A 21,575-nucleotide genomic window follows, 5' to 3' on the forward strand; every position below is an offset into this window, starting at 1 on the left:
TTATTGTCATCTGATTTAATAAAACAGGTGACTGAAGAAACATTAAAAGACTTTTTCCACCACAGTTCTTCAGTATTTAATAAAACTCAAGACACTGACAATCAAAGACTTTTATTCTTCTTCCCTCCTACCCGCAATCCTCATACACTCTCGGACTACGCATAGAATAAATTCAGCCCAACAGTCTTTACCTCTGTATGGTGACAGACATAGCTGTAACACAACCTGTCGTCCACAGACTCCAATGAGTCAATGTTTGACCCCCTTCATACATCCCATTCCTGTTTTGTTGCAGAGAGCAGTCATTTAGGATGAGTCATGCTCCTCCTCCCACCCCATTTATTTATGTTTGGGCTAGATTACTTACTGTAATTGCTTGTGTGCTTAGCATTTAATAGACTGCAGGCCAGAAGCAGGCCATTGGGATAACACATTAACTATTTTAACCATTACAACAACACATTTGTTTTTTCAGAGTCTGACAAGCCCATCTTCTCAGTGCAAAGTTATAGCATTTATTAATGACTCAGAGACACATTTCACCTTTCACTGTCAGTGGATTAATTAAGAATATGCAACATTATGGTAATTCTGTATTTGTGAATGTGATGGCACATGAATTCTGGTAAATCTGTCATCAAGTATATCAGAAAAAGAGGACAGAAACTCGTTATTTCAGTCAAAGTATCCAGTGTTTACCTGCCACATGAGGAAATCAGATAATGTAAGCTTACAGTTTTGTGAGAAAGTTGCTACGTCTACACAGTAAAGAGTATAGTAAAAAAAAGAAAAAAGAAAGAAAGATAAAACAGTGAAAACAAATAAGAGAACATCAAAGAAAGCTGTCTTTGTAAAATAATTGCCAATATTGCAGATGACATCTTCAGCATTTCTGTTTCCACAAACTGACAAAATTACTTTTATTATGTTTATTTTAATCCCATACAAATTTATATTTGACATCTTTCATTTTGTCTTTGTAAACTGCATCAAAGTACTCTGCTTCTGCCACTGTCAGTTGGTTTTTCCAGTCTCCGGCAATTCCTGAAACACAACATGCAAGAAATGGTGTGTGAATTTTTCACATTTAACAACAGTTAAACTGAAATCAGACTGTAAGTGTATAATTTACTGAAACTCACCTTTCCTGAGAAATTCAGACTTTGTCTGGTCCATTAGTTCACGAGGAACAGTAGAGTAGTTTGACATTTTGTTCTGCTTCATGTTCTTGAACAAACAACGTTCTGCAATCTTCTCCGTCACCTCAGCATCCAGAGATTTGTCCAAGAACTGAGCGATTCTGGCCACAGAGTCCTTCAGGTCCTGCACCACAGAGAAACACACATCATCTCATATTCCTGCACTGATTCTCACAGTATGACTGAGATCACGATTGTTTGGCAGATTTGAGGATTGTTGCTTAATCTCACCATTATCATCTCTTCATAGGAGATGTACATTATGCGCTCTTTATCCTCAGCATTCAGCCAGCTCTTCACATGGTCAAACCAGGAGCCAAAATTAACTGGAAGGGGAAAAACAGTCACAAATATTCCATGATCATGAGAAAATTTGAAGTGTTTTCAGTGTTTACTATTAGTTTTTGCATTGAACTTCATGGTCTTTGAACATGTTAAATCTCATAATCAAGTGGAAGACCATATCCATTTCATGAAATACAGTTCAGGGAAGGGTTCATCTCTCTTACTGTGATGTGAACTGTATTATAAGTAAACACTGTATATTGAACAATGAGAACAACCTTTCCCATCAAGGAACTTGTTGAGGAACTCGCTCTGTGGACCTGGGTTTTCCAGGTAGTATGCCATCCTATGATAGTGAAAGGAAGATGTGAACACATCTTTGGGGTTCCTCGTGACGTAGATGACCTGCAGTGATGAGGAGAAATCCATTAATCATTGATGGAGCTTTGAACACTCAACCTTTTTCAGTCTCCAAACATACATGGCTGCCTTGAAAAATCATACAGTTCAGGTGAAATTGACAGCTCAGTTACTGTCCCAATACCTTTACAGGTCCTGCACATAATTCATTTTCAAAGAATAATGGGAATTCATATTGGGAGGATGTCATCAACCTTGTAGGGTGATGCACAGAGAAAAACCTACAGCTATATTTCTTAAAGAAACTTCACATGCCAAATTCATATTAAGTCTTCCAGAGGAGCAATCCTGACTGAAAACACAACAAACTGGCATGTTATGGGCACCGCCAAGGACATGTGGGCTTCTTGTAGCAGGTGATTAAAACTGTACAGAACATTGCTGGTACCCATATACGGATCATCAATGCTATTAGCCAATACCCAAAGCCAACATCCACATCAGCCACAGCCTGTTCACATTGCTGCTGTGTCTGACAAGCAATACAGAAGTATCATAGACTCCTCAACTCATCCTCCTCACTCCACCATACTTATCATTTATTAATTTCTATTCATTTCTTTATATAAGTTTTGTTTTGTGAGTACCATAAGCGGACGACAACATGTAAAAACTCCTTGCATGTTTAGTGAGATTTACCTTCGGCTTGGCTTTAAAGAAGGATAATGGCATCATGTTGTAGTGGTAGTGTGTAGCAAACATGCGTGGAGATGGCCTCTCCTCAAGGTTAAGTGAGTCGGACTTATCCAGCTCCAGCCAAGGAACACGTTGCCAATTAGGAAGAGTCTCAACAGAAGCTGGATCTCCTCCACTCATGATCAGAGGGACAATCTCTTGGGTCCATGTTGTACCTAAAAGAAATGTATAGTTACACCAATAACTAATGCACAAGGTCTTATGCTCTCTGTGTTTTCTTAAGTTACAGTGGTTTGAGCTCTCAGGGCTACCTTGGGGAGCCTCCATAAAATAGAAATGGCATCTAAAAATGCAGAAAGATTCTCTCTGCTGCTCAATATTCCAGAGGCCTGCATAATGCTGGACGAATGACAGAGTGGAACAAATCTTATCATGCAGTTAAACATCTTGTGTTTCTTCCAGTTTAGTAACTTGTTTTGCCAGGCTGAAGTCAGCGCAGTTCATTTAGCCACGTTTGTTGTTTTATTACCTGCAAAACTGTAGACATTTCGTAAGGGCTGTCGTGAGTGGCAGTCAGCTGTAACTTCACTGAAACTTCACTGAAAGACTGGACTAGAATATCAGTTGAAGATAACTTGCTATTAGCACTGCTGGTGAGGAAGGACTGGACCTACATCACTACATGGAGAAAAAACCTCTTGCGCCTCTCGTCTGCCACATCACCCACCTGCTCGAGATCCTCTGAACTGTCAAAGACAGAGCTGTGTCAGCAATGTGTTGCTGAGGAATCATTTTCTTCATATGTGTACCAACAGTTAGAAATCGGAGCACTTGGTAATGTTTTGAACATTTCTCTTGAGTGAACTGTTTAAAATACACATCATGAAATTTGGACTCTCACTGTCAAGTTGGTGTTCAAGCAAGTGGCTATTTTCTTTTATTTCGATTATTACACACACAAGACACCCTGTGAGCTAATATCTGTGGAGGCACCGCCCTGTTATTTATGAGTTATCCACCATCGTTTGCTGCTGTATATATCTGTGGTCAAAGGTAAAACAGTTATTGCTTGAAGCTTGCATATTCTTAGTCTTTACGTTTAAGCCTGCACTGACAACGTCTAATGGTAAATGGGAAATTTAACCAGCTCAACAGCAACTGCTAAGAACTCAGGATCCTGATTAAATGAACATTTAAATAGTAGCCTATCTGACAATTAGTGCATCCTAGGTACTGCTTTACATGATGCTGGTCAGACTATATAACTGTCAAAAAGGAGTTACATTGTGATGGGTTTTTTTTTCATCATGTTGGCAGAAATGGGCTTCTATACATAAGTATGTAAGAGGCGATGTGGAAAAATATTCAGTCCACTAAAACTTAACAGAAATGCTATGAGAAGAGAAAAGAGTCAAAAAAATTTGCCCACCAAAAAAACTGAGTACACTGGCAGGCGCTATTGCTCCTCAACTGATTGATAAGTTTTAGGACCGTTACCAATCAATTAATCAAAAGAGCCACAAAATACCTGGACCCTTACACACAAACAAACACACGCACACATAGACTAAAATACATTTGATGTGAAGAATGCGAAAGATGCATTCCCAATTTGTCAAGTCATGTTTAATTCTGGTGTGCACACTCACCTGATTTGGGGTACGTTACAATGAGGATATCATCTGAGCGAAAAGAAAACTCCTCAAAGTATTTCAGGCTCGTTGGGGAGTGCGTACGTGCAGACATCGGGACCCCCTTGTACACTGTGTAGAGCTCTGCTTCAGTCATAGTTCAAAACAAGAAATGATCAGAATCTCTGTGGGTGAAGCTAACTCTTGCAGTCACAACTGTCTACTGAACTACTCTTGACTTGTCTCTTTTAATATCTCTCTCTCTCTCTCTCTCTCTCTCTCTCTCTCTCTCTCTCTCTCTCTCTTTTGCTTTCCCTGCACAAAGAAATCCAAAGGCATGCAAAACTAGGTTCAAGTTTCAAGTCATATACACTTAAAAAGTCCCATGTACATTCAAATGTAATCAAATGCATGTGCCCTGACTCTCTCTTAAATATACAGTATATACACACACACACACACACACACACACACACACACGTATATATGGGTCTATACATGGGTTAGATTTAAAAAATTTTCAACTCCCAAAGGAGCAAGGGGGAATGGCACTACCTAATTTTAAAGATTATTTTTAAGCAGCTCAGACTAGACCCCTAATTAATTGGTGTAACCCATCCTTTCAAGCCAGATGGAAAGATATCGAACTCTCTGCTCTGGTTGACCCCCAATACAAGCAGTACTACCTCACAAACATCTGGGAAGATTTGTAGATAAGGCACAGAACCCATGGATCAAAGTGCAGTTAAAAATTTGGAATATGATCAGAGACGAGTACAAATTAAGTTATGAGTTACAGATAATTCAATGGTGTGCCTATGATCCTGAGTTTAAACCTAACACAATAGATAAGGGATTTAAATCATGGATTTGGAAAGGAATAATGACATTCTACTCTCTTAGAGAAAAGGGACAATTTAAAAACTTTGACAGGTTGAGGAAGGACTATGACCTTGAAAGGATTGATTTTTATAGATTTCTCCAGGTACGTAATCATTTTGAACCAGAAAGAACATCAGAAAGGAAACAGACCTTAATGACCCAATATTGATAATTATCACTGATGCTTACCAGAGTCAATCAAATAAGGGTATCATCTCTAGAATTTATAAAGGCCTATTGTCTAAAAAAATCCCACAGTACAGGATATGTTAAGGAAAAATGGAAGAGGGAGGGTAATCTATCAATATCTGAACAGGATTGACATTTGCCAATCCCAGTGGAAATGCACTGGCTCTCATGTGTGGCGGGAGTTTGGGTGGAAGCGTATTGTCTGTTTCTTCATTACACCAAAACAAAAGGCACATTTTACTGGAGGGGAAGCTACGCATATCTTTTGGGAGTGTCCAGTGGTCAAATCCTTCTGGACGGAGCTTCATAAAGTATTAAGAGGCATATTTAACACTGATGTACGTATGCAGTTTTCCACATTATTTTTAGGAAATTTAGATTTACAAGTCAGACAAACTGATGAATATTTATTTGGTATTTTGATAATCGCTGGTAAAAAGAAAAGCACTTACAAGGGTTAGGTTAGGGTTAGGGTTAGAGTTAGGGTTATCCAAACAAACCAAACACTGACTGTAGTAAGAAATCTGAATAATGGTTTAGTTTTTTGCGGTTTAGTTAAAACTCTAAACTTGTTTGTCGATGATCACTGTTTGATGTGCGTTAAAAAACGGGTTGGAGCGTGATTGATATAATAGCAGGCAAAACTGTGGTATTGGTACTTTAAAGGATCTCAATACTTGTTCCACCACTGATCATATCTGAGCATTACATTTAATGTCGTCGGACAAAATTACACAAACAAATAGGAGGGAAATCACAAATGTCACATGGCCCACAGACTGACAGGAAGTGATCTGCAATATGCAAAACCTGTTGAATCCACAAAAATCACTATATATGTATTTTTGGGTTTTGCATATTTGCAAATCACTCTTGACCTCCTTCCTTGAGTGTGAAAGGCGTCTTCGTCCATGCAGTGGTCCCAGACTTACCTGCAACCTGGTGTGAGAAGTCGGTCCCAGAAGACAGGGTTCTGTCAAATCTCATCAATCATGCCTAAAAATCTAATTTGTTGAACTTTTTACATCCCTTCCACCTCATTGTCTCTGTTAGTGGAAAGGAGCTGATCCACTCATCAGGTGACAGACTGAGGTTACTGGTGGCCAGATCTGACTGGATGGCAAAGGCTACACAGACTGAATGACTGACAGCAGACTCCAACTGAAAAAAAATCTATTTTTTATGCTGATTGTGTTTGACAGTTTTGAAAAAAACAAGAACATCAGCTACATTTGAAACAACACAGAGGTGAAGCATCTGGTCAGTCTTGGTAAGTACCTGCAAATGGTTGATGATCACAAGAAATCACTAACAAAGAGTTAGACAAGACAATAGCTACAAAACTCCTCCACCCAAGTCAAACTCACAGCACACTCAAGTGGACTGTATGGTTCCTCTGTATTCAACAAAACTCAAGGCAACAGATTCATGACGGTGGCACGTCGCCTCACAGCAAGAAGGTCCCGGGTTCGATTCTCGCTGTGGGCACCGGGGGTGTGTCCTCCACCATGCTTCGGTACCTGCTGCTCGAGGAAAAAAGGGCCTTTCTGTGTGGAGTTTGCATGTTCTCCCTGTGTTCACCTGGGGTATCCTCCGTAAAATATACCCCCACTAAAAACACGCAAGATCACCACCTGACCAATGGTGACAACGAGCTGGGTCCCCGGGCGCCGGTCTGGCTGCCGGAGGAAGGACGACCAGGATGGGTGAAATGCGGAAGACAAATTTCACCTTCATGTGCAGTGTTCCGCATGTGCATGTCGTGTGACAATAAAGGGGAATGTCTCCCCCCGATTCTCTCTCTTCTTCAAATGAGACCATTTATTCAACCCATACCTGTTCTATTGCAGAGTAGTCATCTAGGACTAGTCATGCTCCTCCTCCTCATTTGTTTATTTTGGGGCCAGTTAACTTCCTCTACTTGCTTGTGTGTGTCTGTGTGCAGCTGCTTAGCACTTACTGTCAGGATGACACATTATCTAACTTAACTATCATAACATTTTGGTAGTTATTTTTCCAGAGTCTGACAAGCCCGTCTTCTCAGTGCAATACCATAGCATTTATCAAGAAATCAGTGACACATCAAATTTGTTTTAAATATCCTCAATTTTATACTGTATATCGTGACAAAAAGGTATGGCACTCTCAAATGACTTACAGCATTTTCCACAAATGATTGAAAAAGGAAAAATCAGAACGCGAAACACAGAAATCATACATGCTTTTTTTTTCAATGTACCATAATACAGTCAGTGATTAAAACATGAACGTCCAACTGAACTGCTGCGTCCACAAACTGACAAAATTACTTTTATTACGTTTATTTTTAATCCCATACAAATTTATATTTGACATCTTTCATTTTGTCTTTGTAAACTGCATCAAAGTGCTCTGCTTCTGGTGCTGTCAGTTGGTTTTTCCAGTCTCCGGAAGTTCCTGAAACACAACATGCAAGAAATGGTGTGTGAAAATGTGTCTCTATTTTCGATTATGTTTGGAATTTGCTACATTGTATGAAGTGTGTGTAGTAGTATTGTATAGGTATTCATTCTCAGACTCTGCAGGTCACATTTAACAACAGTTAAACTGAAATCGGACTGTAAGTGTATTATTTACTGAAACTCACCTTTCCTGAGAAATTCAGACTTTGTCTGGTCCATTAGTTCACGAGGAACAGTAGAGTAGTTTGACATTTTGTTCTGCTTCATGTTCTTGAACAAACAACGTTCTGCGATCTTCTCCGTCACTTCAGCATCCAGAGATTTGTCCAAGAACTGAGCGATTCTGGCCACAGAGTCCTTCAGGTCCTGCACCACAGAGAACCACACATCATCTCATATTCCTGCACTGATTCTCACAGTATGACTGAGATCACAATTGTTTGGCAGATTTGAGGATTGTTGCTTAATCTCACCATTATCATCTCTTCATAGGAGATGTACATTATGCGCTCTTTATCCTCAGCATTCAGCCAGCTCTTCACATGATCAAACCAGGAGCCAAACTGAACTAGAAGGGACAAAAAAGTCACAAGTATTCCATGATCATGAGAAAATTTGAAGTGTTTTCAGTGTTTACTATTGCATTTTGCATTGAACTTCATGGTCTTTGAACATTGCCCATGTTGAATCTTGTAACCAGGTGGAAGACCATATCCATTTCATGAAATACAGTTCAGTGAATGCTTCATCTCTCTTACTGTGATGTGAACTGTATTATAAGTAAACACTGTATATTGAACAATGAGAACAACCTTTCCCATCAAGGAACTTGTGGAGGAACTCGGTCTGTGGGCCTGGGTTTACCAGGAAGGATGCCATCCTATGATGGTGAAAGGAAGACGTGAACACATCTTTGGGGTTCCTCATGACGTAGATGACCTGCAGTGATGAGGAGACATCCATTAATCATTGATGGAGCTTTGAACAGTCAACCCTTTTGAAGTTGCGTGGAGCTATGCTGGGAATGCTGGGAATTTTTACATATGTCAGCGTTTAGTTGAACACAAAGTTGATATGAATTGAAGCAGGAATTGAAGAAAGACACACAGGAAGATTTCATCTAGTTGGTGCTCTAAACCTTAGAGCACTTTCATTGTATATGTATGTGAAATACACAAATTTAGCTTGAATCTTATGAATGTATAAAAAGATTGACAGTGATTGATGAGCATCATTTCAGGATTTTCATTTTCATTTTGTGACTGCCATAAAGGGACAAATTGTACCTTGTAAAACACCTTGAAAAACCCAAACCTCCAAGATGTCGGTTGTATTCACCATATCAGTGGAAGAACTTACTTTATGCACTACTATGAATGCGTTAATGACCCATGATCCAAATTATATGGCGGATTTACCTTTGGCTTGGCTGTAAAGAAGGATGGTGACATCACGTTGTACTGGCAGTGGGTAGCTAACATGCGTGGGGATGGCCTCTGTTCAAGGTTAAGCTGAGACTGACCCACCTCCAGCCAAGGAACACGCTGCCAATTCGGAAGAGTCTCAACAGACGCTGGATCTCCTCCACTCATGATCAGAGGGACGATCTCTTGCATCCAAGTCGTACCTAAATAAAGGGAACGAGATTGCTGAAATGCACAGTTACACTAATGACTAATGCACAAGCTTTTCTGAAATCTGTAGTTCACATTTTCCATTCATATACTCTCAAAAACCATGTATGACCACAACACATACAGTTCAGATCAGTAGCCTGCCTTCCCCTTTTCCTTGCGTGTTGATTCCCCTTTTTCCCTGTATGCCTTGCCTGTCTCTCCCTGTGTTCTGCAGGTGATCTCACAGAATTTAAGCACCGGCTCTCCTTCCTCTGTCCTCAAAGTCTCTGACTTCAGGTTGTTCTCTAGCCAGAGCAGTCTGATGTTCGTTGGTCATGAGGTTTTTGTCTGGATTCTCAACACGTCTTTAAACTATTCACTCCAATGGTAGGAGTGAACGTGAGCACAGATTATGACAGATTTTTTCAAATAGAGGAACATATTGAACCCATTTTTCACAAGCATATATATCTTCCAAACATGACCTGATCTGCAGCAGGCATACTGGGCTAACATAAAAACAAATAGCAAAATAAGGTGCCAACAACATTACATTTGCATTGTATCTGGTGCTGTATTGTTTGGACATGACAATGCTCAATGGCAATGGGGAGGGGAGGCGACCACGTCCAGGGACCATTGGTGCAGTTTGTAATGGGTAATCTTGTGTGATAGAGCATCGTTGGTCCAACAACAAGCATGTCCAAGCCTTGTTCAGCACTTTTTAGTGTCCTCTGGAAACACTTTGCTGTATTTTGTGTATTTGCAGCATGTTTCTTGTATTTGATTGTCTGTTTTACCGGCGTGTTTTCAAAAAAATTGTCTCTGCTACTTAGTATTCCAAATTCACACAGTATCACAAGCACAAATGACACGATATCCACGGAAACACCAGCTGTATTGTATAAAAGAAGCCGACTGGTGTTCAGTGAAACACAGAGCACAGTACAAAGAGTAAGGACCATGCACCAGAGACAAATGCAAGCGAAACTCAGATCATCCTCTTAACAGCTGCAGTGAAAAATGGTCTCTGTCTGATCTGTTAATCAAATAGAGCCATAACACGCTTGTACATATTTACTGTTAGGTTTAAGACTTTGTAATGTGAACAACTAATTAATACTCAGCTTTAGGGGAGGATTAGTGACATGGTGGATGGAGGATTAACTGTAAGCAAACAGTTTCAACTCATTAAGCTATTGCATAGGCAATGTACAGAAGCCCATTTCCACCAATGTGATGGGAAAAAAAAGATCCTGTAAGTCCATATAATTAGAAACGTTCACAGAATAATGAATCAGAATTGCAAAATTATGACTTAAGTTCCAAAATAAAGACTTTTTTCATGACAATGGCAGAAATGGGCTTCCATACCTACATTTTAACATGACATATGTTTTATTCAGAATCATTTTCTTACTGAGTCTGAAATCATTTAAGATTTTATTTTGGGCTGCAGTAGACAAGGGAGAATCTACACTGGTTTTAGGCCCGTAATATTCATTGTCTGATTTCAAATCAAAAGCACTGATCTAGAGAGCCAGCACAAAATACCTTGACCCCTACACACACACACACACCCATAAGGAAGGTGAGTCTCCACAATGTGACTGTGTAAACAGATTTATGTCCCCACAACATGCGTAATGCATCGTCACACAGACATCATTTGATGCAATTTCTTACATTTCAATGCAACTAATTTATACACACAGAAGCACTCAGGAAAGCAGCACATGATCAGACTAAGAAGTGAAACATGCGTTCCCGGTTTTCCAAGTCATGTTGAAGACATGTGTACACACACAAGAAGAAGCAGTGACAACTCACCGGACTTGGGATATGTTGCAATGATGATATCATCCGAGCGAAAAGAAAACTCCTCAAAGTATTTCAGGCTCTGTGGGGGGTGTATACTTGCGGGCATATAGACCCCCTTGTACACTGTGTAGAGCTCTGCCTCAGTCATAGTTCAAAGGAAGAAACAATGGGAATCTCTGCGGGTGAAGCTAACTCTCTCAGTGACAACAGTCTACTGAACAATTATTGACTCTCCTATCCTCTGATCTCTTTCTCTCTCTTGCTTGGCCTACACAAACACACTTAAAGGCTTCCAAGACAAGGTTCAAGGTTCAAATTTCATTTCATTAACGCTTACAAAGTACCATGTCCATTCAAATGCATTGGCATGCATATGCCCTCATTCTCTTAAAATTGTAATAATGAAGAGTAATAGATAAAAAAAAAAAAAAAAAAATAGGAGAAAATAATATATCAGTGCGAGTCATGTAAGGTGCTTACTGCTCATCATTTTGACCGCCTGTGGGTAAAAACTGTCCGAGCTCTGATGCTCTTTTAATGCTCCGTCCCTCATTTTCCTGAAGGAAGGAGGGAGAACACACTATGATCTGGGTGGCTGGTGTCCTCTGTGATACTTAGGGCCTTTCTTATGCCGGAGAACAGAGCATCCTCTGTGGTGTAAATGTCTTGGAGCTGTGGCAGTGGTGCTCCTATGATTTTTCAGGCTGTTTTTACTTACTGTGGTCTCGTTCAGTCAGGCTGCCAAACCTCCTGGTAGAAAGTGACCAGGCTTTTTGTGGACATTCCATATATTTTAAGACATCTCAGAAAGTACAGCGCTGTTGTTCCTTCTTAACAACGCAACCCGAGTTTAGAGATGAGGCGAGGTGAGATCTGAATGCCTACAAATATGAAGTTCTCCACAATTTCAACAGTTCTCAGTCTCTGAGGTCAGTCAGTCAAGAAGTCATATTACCATATACAGGTGGAATTATAAAGACCAAGGTCCCAAAGCTTTAACAGCAATTTAATGGTTCAGTGATAATAAATGCAGAGCTAAAATTATATGAGCTGTAATGTGTTACTTATTGAGCAGTGGAGGTGCTGCTAGGCAGATTTTACCTTTGGACACAGCCATGCAAGCTGTTTCCTGTTTCCAGTCTTTATTCTAAATGAACTCATTCTTTCGCTTTGTATGCATATGACAGAGAATTGTTTGGTTTGCTCTGGAGTTTTTTGGGCGAACAAAACCGTACAAATTTCAGAATATAATTCATATCCAATAATGGTTTTCCTCATAACATTATTGCATTTAAGGTTATATCATTTAGAGATTCTATGGTACTATTTCAAAGTTCAAGTTCAAAGTATTTTTATTGTCTCTTAAAGGAAAATTGTTTGGTGCCTATGATCAGACAAAAAGACCTAAATACTAATGGGCAACCAAAAACCAACATAGTGGACAGAGTGGTTCAGTAGGAGGTCCGTCGCCAGACAACACTACCTTAACACTACGTACCATTTAACAAATGAATGGCAGCAGGGATGAAGGGGATCTTGTATCTCTAGAAACACTTTACAGTATTGGCAACTATTTCACACAAAATGTTTCATTTTTGATCTCTAGTTTTGAGTTCTTTTACTACACCATCAAAATCAACTTGCACAGACATGAAACTTTTTTTTACACAAGTAATCCTTCACATGAAGTAATCCCTCACATCACATTATACTGTCATATAATGAAGTTGAAAACTATTCTCACAACTAAAGCTGTGTTCATCCAGATGTTGCGTGTTGAACATTCAAGTTCAGGACATGGACTTCCAGACGACGATGGACTGCAAAATGAGTTACATTATGTCCTTGAATTTTATGATAGATGTATACAAACCAAGGTTTCAGAGGCTTAATGTAGCACTTTTAATTACCAAGGGTATTAATTATTAACAACAAAGGGTTGTCTTATCTTGCTGCATATGGGAATTGTATCTGTTGCATTTGTAATTGCAAGTGGCTCAAATATAACCAGCATGCAGAAGTCAGATGAGAACAATACATGAGAGGTAAAAGCAGGGGCTATGAGTAACTCAGGTTTTACGCCCTAGTCATCCAAAAAGGCGTACACGCAGCATGCCGCCACCTAGTGGTTGTAACACAGAATACAACACACATTACCAATCACATACTTAAAAAAGGAAAGAAAAACCGAACAAATCCAGTTAACAGAGACCATGTCCTGGTCTCTTGTGTTAGCCTGACGGACTGAGTGAGAGATCATTTCGGTTCATTTGATTATTTGGCTGACTGATTATTGATCAAACTTTAAGCACTGAACAAATCAGAGACAGTGGTTCAGAAGTTTGGAACCTGGCATGTTCTTTGTGCCTTTGGCTTGATGCAAATGAACCACAGGTCAGTGCTACTGAAAAAACAAAAACAAACAAACAAAAAAAACCCTGAAAATACTGCAGAGTGAGCCGGTGACCACAAAAAATCAACAAGGAGGATTTTTTTTCTTCTTCTTTGACTCTTTATTACTTATCTTTTTGATATGACTGCAAGTAAATTATCCAACATAAAGTCCACAAGTTATGACAAGTCCTCAGATCACATTCCTTTAACATAATCACACAATCAGTGCAGGGCAAGCAAGGGGGGGAAGGGAGGGCGAGAGGGAGAGGGAGAGAGAGAGAGAGAGAGAGAGGAGGAGAGATATAAACCAGTTCAGTAAAACAATAGCTCTGAGACAGTGACTCCAGAGGTAGTGCTCTGTTACTTTGAACCATGACTGAGGCAGAGTTATACACAGTTTACAAGGGGGTCTACGTGCCCACCGTGCTGCATCCCCAACAGAGCCTGAAATACTACGAGGACTTTTCTTTCCGCTCAGATGACACCATCATAGTAACGTATCCGAAATCGGGTGAGTTGTGCAGTTGTCTCTTTGCTGAATGTTAAACATGCCGTAAATAAGGTGTCTCACACATTCTTCATGTTCAAAGTATTTAGTATTATTTGCTAAAGGTATTTCGCTATTCGTTGCAGCGCGTAGATGAGCTTGTAAACAAAGCAGCACGCCACAAAAGTTGAATTTCTTACATGTATGTGATCCAAAGGAGACATGAAATAGAATCTAAAGCCCAGCCGTGTGTAGATCCCACCCGCCCGCTCCTCCTCTCACAGGACGGCTCCACGCTCCTCCTGGTTCAATCCTCCTGCCCTGAAGACATGACTTTTAGTGGCCCGACTCACTTTGTCTCAAGTGGCCTTTTGACACACACGTCCCATTTTGTGAAATTGCACTCTAGTCCAAGGATGACACATACTTGTTACATAATCATTTGGTACACCTCATGCAATTTGAAAGGTAAACGTTACATCATCGCGTCGTACAAAGAGTTTCGAAAGAGATGTGTCCGCACCTGACCCGACACGAAGGCGGCCATACATTCCAAACACACTTACACATTGTAGTGTGTTGAAAAGTTCCGCCCTTCTTTAAAACACATTTAAGCAGAGTGTGTCTCCAGTCTGCACAATACTGTTAAAAAAAAACGTGTTTGGCGTGAAGCCAATACCGGAAGTGCCTTAAAACCTGGTTGCAAAACGAACTCTGACTGTAAGCTTATGAGAAAATGAGCCTACTTCTCACTTGATTCATTACCGCAGTAAACATTTCCTAGTGAGTTTATGGCCTCAATCACTAGTTTCAAGTCTTCTCCAATACAAGGTGCTGTTCATTTTGTTAAGTAATGTTAACTTACTGCATGTCATAGTCAGGAAATATCATGCCAGCTGGCTAATTCTTGTCTTATTTGTGGTCTGATGAACAGTAAATATATCACATATGCCACCCCATAACGCTAATTTCCAAGCTGCACATACATAATACAGCCTCTGTGTTTGACTCAAACTGTTAAATCATAGTCCTTGAGAATGAATGTTTCCAGACGCCCACAGAACAGTTAGGAAATGGCACGCTAGCTGGCTAATTTAGTTTCATTTATTTAGCGAGCTAATCTTGTCTTTTTTGTGGTCTGAACCGTAAATTCATAAAATTCGGTGCCTCGTATTGCTCGTCTCCAAATGTTAAGATGAAGAAAAGCTAATAAAATAAAAGGAGAATGTTGCCCTCAAACACTGTCTTTGATTTTTTTAAATTTAGTTTTGTTGTAGCTATATACTCTTTATTAAGCGTACTATTCATGAGCAGCAGTCTATTCCATAGTGTTTATTGCACAATTAGACATTAGTAGCCCCCTATTTGGAGGGCCAAAATAAGAGCTACATTATGAGATAAATAAAAAACAATGTGTATTAATCATTAATGTAACTGTATACATTTCAGAAAAACTCTTGCTTCCTATGTTTAGGTACAACTTGGATGCAGGAGATTGTCCCTCTGATCATGAGTGGAGGAGATCCATCTTCTGTTGACACTATTCCTAACTGGGACCGCGTCCCCTGGCTAGAGGAACACCGGGCCTGTGTCCTTAACCTTGAACAGAGACCGTCCCCGCGCATATTTTCTACGCACTTCCACTATAATATGATGCCACCATCCTTCTTTGAAGCCAAGCCGAAAGTAAACCTGCCATATTGTTTGTGACATGGATTGCTAAGGCATTGAAAGGGGCAGTATAACAGTTTTAATCCATGTGATGGAGTACATACAACAATACAACAGAGGCTTTGGAGGTTTGTGTTTAGAGGACTTTACATGTTGGTAAAGGTGGAATCCAGTCACACAATCCTTGGTGCGTGGGATGTCAGAGTGGTTACTGGTGGTTAATGGTGTTTGGCGGTTGCATGGATGAGTGAGTAAATGAGGTGGTGCCTATGGTGTGTTAAGGTTTCATACCAAGTTCAGCGCTGGTGAACATGGACCAAGAGCAAGCCATCTCAACAGTGCAGGCCTTTGAGGGACTAGAGAGCCAGAGAGTCCAAAATGGAGGAAGCTATCATAGATTATATATATATGGAAAAAAACCTTAACTTAAAGGTAATGGGACAGCAACTGAGCTGGCAATTTAACATTAACTGTACGAGCCCACATGAGAGGATGAGAGTAATTATTATATGTCATTTTCATGGCAGTCTTGTTTATATGTCATAATTAAAAAAAAAGCACATATGGATGTCATTATTCATTAGACATCATTAATCTTTTGTGTTTCACCTGTGGTTGTCATTCTATGAGAAGACAACGTCATGTATGTCATATACCACACACGGTATGTTTGGAAAGGGTTGAGTGTTCAAAGCTCCATCAATGATTAACGAATGTCTCCTCATCACTGCAGGTCATCTATGTCATGAGGAACCCCAAAGATGTGTTCACATCTTCCTTTCACTACTATGGGATGGCATCCTACATGGTAAACCCAGGCCCACAGAGCGAGTTCCTCCACAAGTTCCTTGATGGGAAAGGTTGTTCTCATTGTTTGATATAGTGTTTACTTATAATACAGTTCACATCACAGTAAGAGAGATGAACCCTTCACTGAACTGTATTTCATGAAATGGATATGGTCTTTCAACTGGTTACAAGATTTTACATGGGCAATGTTCAAAGACCATGAAGTTCAATGCAAAAACTAATAGTACATAATGAAAAAATACTTGTGACTTTGTTTCCCTTCTAGTTATGTTTGGCTCCTGGTTTGATCATGTGAAGAGCTGGCTGAATGCTGAGGATAAAGAGCGCATAATGTACATCTCCTATGAAGAGATGATAATGGTGAGATTAAGCAACAATCCTCAAATCTGCCAAACAATCGTGATCTCAGTCATACTGTGAGAATCAGTGCAGGAATATGAGATGATGTGTGTTTCTCTGTGGTGCAGGACCTGAAGGACTCTGTGGCCAGAATCGCTCAGTTCTTGGACAAATCTCTGGATGCTGAGGTGACGGAGAAGATCGCAGAACGTTGTTTGTTCAAGAACATGAAGCAGAACAAAATGTCAAACTACTCTACTGTTCCTCGTGAATTCATGGACCAGTCAAAGTCTGAATTTCTCAGGAAAGGTGAGTTTCAGTAAATTATACACTTACAGTACAATTTCAGTTTAACTGTTGTTGAATGTGATCTTTAGAGCCTGACAATGACTACCTATACAATACTACTACACACACTTCATACAATGTAGCAAATTACAAACTGTATTTCTTGTGAGAAAACCATAATTGAAAATACAGACACATTTTCACACACCATTTCTTGCATGTCATGTTTCAGGAATTGCTGGAGACTGGAAAAACCAACTGACAGTGCCAGAAGTAGAGTACTTTGATGCAGTTTACAAAGACAAAATGAAAGATGTCAAATATAAATTTGTATGGGATTAAAACAGTCATTCCATCATGATGCACAGAAAACCTGCAAAGAAGGAGATGCAGTTGATTGTTGTTCACTTGTTCTGTTTGCTTCAGGAGGTTATCTCGAATACTGACAGTTTCCTTACACTAACACAGCTTTCTTTGATGTTCTCTTGGCTTCCACTGTTTCATCTTTCTTACAGCCAGACCATTACAGTCTACTTCTACATCTCAAATATTATTTTTTAATAAAATTATTTCATTCTTTTTCCACCGTACTGTGCACAGAAAGCTGTTTATCTTTGTCATAGTCAGACCATCAGAGTCTCACCTTAGAGAGTCTTTAATGACTGTATGACTGTTTTATTCATTATATCCTGATCTAAACAACAGACCTGTGCTTAGATGAGCAGAATTCCTCAGCAGTAGTGTGGGATTTGCGTTATCGATATGCTGATCTTCTTGGCAATAATCAATCACCTCAAATAAATGAATTACCATACTAAACTATTGAGCATTAAAAACAGTGGATTAAGCATTAGCTTGCACAAGAAGTCAAATCTGAATTGACCTGGGTGAAAAGTGAAATTTTGTAATGTGAAATTATTACAAATACAAGTGACATGAAATTAAAGTGTTATTGGCAAATGTCATTCTGAAATAAAACAGACTAATGAACTACAATATTGAACTAATGTTTTTTCTGAATCAAACTGAAGGATGTGTAAGATTAGATTCTTGAAAGAGTGTCTTCAGTCTTAAATTTTAGTTGTGCTTTTTACCATCTGTGTCTGAGTCATGGATGTGTTCTGGCATGTTGTATTAGCAGAGCGCCAGCAGGTGTCAGTGTTGCTGTGTGGACAGCATGAACCAAAGAAGGCAGATGAACAGATGATTGCGCTAGAGGGAAAGTCAGGAGGTCACCAAAGCCAGTTCAACTCTGGTCATGGTCACATGGTTTGCATAACTTCGCAAACTTCTTGTTGTTCTTAAATGTTTGCTGTAAATGATGAGTTTTCTCTGCCTCCAGTACGTGTCTTTGACGGTTCTATCAGCAGGACGTCATGTACCGTCACGCTACACTGACCATTGTTGTCATGATGCTAGTTTCTGTCATCTCATCATCCGGCTGTTGTGTTTTGCATTTATGCACTGTAAAAGAAGACAAAAGATTGGTGTTCTAATTAGATTTCTCCCCCACACCCAAACCTATTTTACAGGCATTACTTAGTTTAAAGGTGGTCTTTAAAGTAACAGTCAGCTTCATGTTTTTTTGCAGACCACTCCCCTTAACCTCAAGCCCGTCAATCAGTGTCAATGCCCCCCTTCACAGCCCTTGAAGTCAGCTCTAACCAATGAAATGCAGAGGATGTAAAGCCTCTACTGCCAGAAGTTCCCACTGTGATGAGGACAATGTCAGGGTCACCACAGAAATGGGGAAGGGGGGACCAGAACAGCTCATCAGAGACTGCAGCTCCTGTTACTCTAGAGGTAACAGCACCACAGGTGGAGGAACAGGAACCACTCCACCCCAGGAGGGAGGTGTGGTATATTATGTCTGACTTGACCGCGCCTCTGAACAGGGATTCTTCGCGTACGGAAACGACCTTCCTGACGAGACCCAGCAGGTGAAACGATTCTGTTTACTCACCTTCTCTTTGCATTATTTTTGGAAAATTGTCAAATGACATTCAGTTTTCGTTTCTTAAGCAATGCGGTTCTTTCATTTCAGTCAGAATAATACAGTTGTCTTAAATCCTGTTCTTGACATATTTGTTTGTCACCATACAGCAGCTGCAACAGACTAATACTTTCTGTGAAGAAGGTCATGTGACCAGTGACAGGTGACTACATTACCACAGGTAAGAAGTCCTTCCTTCCCAGTGATAATCTTTTACGGAATCAGGTCATATTTTACAAATAACCTTTTAACTGTCAGAATCACTGAGTGAATAATTTCATTTCATGCTCTTTAACTTCTGTTCTGATACTCCCTGACAGTCTTGTGTGTTTCCGTTTGTTCTCCTTCACTCTTCACATCTTCCTGAATACTTTGATGGTTATGTACTGAAGCAATACATTGATACATAGTCAGGTTGGATGTAAATATGCTGCTTTTGTAAAGCACAACACGATAGATCATCCTCACGAATGCATCACAAAATTATTAATCAGCGCCCCACTACTACCTGGTCTGTGAGTCAACACTTGAAGGTGAAAAATGCAAGCAAGCATTCAAAATCCTCACGTTAACTCCTTGAAGACTCAACCGCCTCCAAAAAGATTATGAAGGGTAAAGTTGCTTCCTTGTCTCTGATCTGCAGAAGGATTTACTATCTCAAAATGACTAATCATTTCGCTGCGTGTCTCTGTACTCATTCCTTTGTTGAGTAGAGTAAGAGACCAGCAGAAAGACTGAACTGCCTTCCCATGGTGAAAAGACTCATCCAGCTCTATCAGTCTATCTTACAACAAGCTTTCCATGAGTCTCAACTTGAATACTTTGTGTGAGCATGTCTGTCATATGGTGCGCATGATTGGAAAGAAGAAGTGTGTGCAGCTAGAGGGAACTCAGAAGTTTCTATTCTTAATTGTGGGCTGTAACTGAGAAGCTGAAGTCTGATGGGCTGTTTCACAGCTGTGACAGACCTGGTGGGGATGGGAGGCAAGTCTGAGAGCTGTACAGTGAGAGAGGGAAGGAACAGTGAGGTTAGTCACAAAGTATGAATCTATCTATCTATCTATCTATCTATGTAGACAGATAGATAGATATAGTAAAATAGAACTTATATATATTACATTTTTCTGTAACTTTTTGTAATATAATGCTGCATTCTGTGGTTTCACAGTGAAACTGATGATAGTTATACATCCTTTTTAGGTGTATAACAGATTTCTGTATCACTATATAACCATTTTGGACAAGCATTCACCCAGAATGTAGGGGACAAGACAAAACCCCACTTGTCAAGAAGCATATACCAACAGAAAACCGAGATGAACAAGACTGAAGTGAATGATATTTATATGTACATGAACATTTTTCTCGAGGAGTGTCGTATTTACTATCTTTGTCGTATAACGTGAATGCACCATGTCGATAGCTTGGTAGCCGCTAGCAGTGGCAGAACATCTAAAGACTTTCGCTTCTTACTTTCGTACCACATGGCTTTTAATTGCAACAATATTCACATTCCGAAATACCGGTACTTTGGCCCTGGCTATTTTAGCGAATATTATTAAATGACTAATATGATTAATTTTAAGTTTCATCATAATATATCTGGTGTTTGCTAACGTTAGCCAGCGTAGCAGGTCCGCTGGCTAAGGTAAACGGCCCCATTGGTTATTGCTATGGTTATATCCGTCAGAAGAGATGGAGGATGTTGAATGACGGCAGAGACGCACAGTCAACAACTGCAACTAAAGGGAAATATCTGGCACAGTCACAGGTATTCGGAGGGTTAGTCAGCCATACCTAACTCGCCATTTTAGTTAGTGCAAGGTAACTGATGTTAAACTAATGCTAGCTCTTAACTTAGGCTAACATAGTTGGTAGTACTTAGTACAGTGCTTTGTTCGGACTGCGGTTGCACGCGCTTTCCTGTTGGATTCGTTAACGTTACATTACCGTCTTAAAGGAGTTATAGTTGTTTTGAAACGCTACCAGTTTTATCGTAAACTTAATCTGACTGGCAACATTATTTGTGCCATCATTGTACAATATATTAACATGATATTACAGGGGGCAAGTCAGTCACCTTGCCTGGTTTGTCGGGACACGCCTTCCTGCTCGTGAAGTTAACGTTAACGTCTCATCACCATCACCGAGCCTTTAGCCGTTAACAACAACCCCGATTCCAAGAGAGTTGGGACGCTGTGAAACAGGAATAGAAACAGAATGCGAACAATTTGCCAATCCTTTCTGCCATACGCTTAACTGAAAACAGTTCAAAGACAGTGTATATGGTGTTCTACCTCATCAGCTTCATTGATTTTTTGTAAATATCCGCTTATTCTGAATTTGATGCAGCAACACGTTTTAATCAAGTTGGCACAGGAGCAACTAAAGACTGGGAAAGTTTTGGAATGCTCCAAAAATACCCGTTTGGAACATTCCACAGGTGAACAGGTTCATTGGTAACAGGTGATAG

General features: G+C 39.9%; 3 protein-coding genes across 3 annotated transcripts; 1 reads left to right on the forward strand and 2 right to left on the reverse strand.

Annotated features, from left to right (window-relative positions):
• Window positions 1–934: 934 nt before the first annotated feature.
• On the reverse strand, window positions 935–4,328 carry LOC143339335 (sulfotransferase 2B1-like). The gene is made up of 6 exons (XM_076760508.1): window positions 4,190–4,328; window positions 2,544–2,755; window positions 1,763–1,889; window positions 1,431–1,525; window positions 1,143–1,323; window positions 935–1,044 (listed from the first exon to the last, which is right to left on the reverse strand). Exons 1-6 carry the CDS (start codon window positions 4,326–4,328, stop codon window positions 935–937), a joined length of 864 nt encoding a protein of 287 aa, XP_076616623.1.
• Window positions 4,329–7,568: 3,240 nt separating this feature from the next.
• On the reverse strand, window positions 7,569–11,268 carry LOC143339352 (sulfotransferase 2B1-like). The gene is made up of 6 exons (XM_076760531.1): window positions 11,130–11,268; window positions 9,102–9,310; window positions 8,496–8,622; window positions 8,157–8,251; window positions 7,869–8,049; window positions 7,569–7,678 (listed from the first exon to the last, which is right to left on the reverse strand). The coding sequence occupies exons 1-6, from the start codon at window positions 11,266–11,268 to the stop codon at window positions 7,569–7,571; spliced, it is 861 nt and encodes a 286-aa protein (XP_076616646.1).
• A 2,618-nt stretch (window positions 11,269–13,886) lies between these two features.
• On the forward strand, window positions 13,887–17,937 carry LOC143339215 (sulfotransferase 2B1-like). Its single transcript, XM_076760321.1, has 6 exons — window positions 13,887–14,025; window positions 15,476–15,687; window positions 16,406–16,532; window positions 16,748–16,842; window positions 16,950–17,130; window positions 17,342–17,937. The coding sequence occupies exons 1-6, from the start codon at window positions 13,887–13,889 to the stop codon at window positions 17,449–17,451; spliced, it is 864 nt and encodes a 287-aa protein (XP_076616436.1). The 3' UTR covers window positions 17,452–17,937.
• The last annotated feature ends 3,638 nt before the right edge of the window (window positions 17,938–21,575 follow it).

This window comes from Chaetodon auriga, chromosome 20 (genome assembly GCF_051107435.1).
Source record: "Chaetodon auriga isolate fChaAug3 chromosome 20, fChaAug3.hap1, whole genome shotgun sequence".
Lineage (NCBI taxonomy): Eukaryota > Metazoa > Chordata > Actinopteri > Chaetodontiformes > Chaetodontidae > Chaetodon > Chaetodon auriga.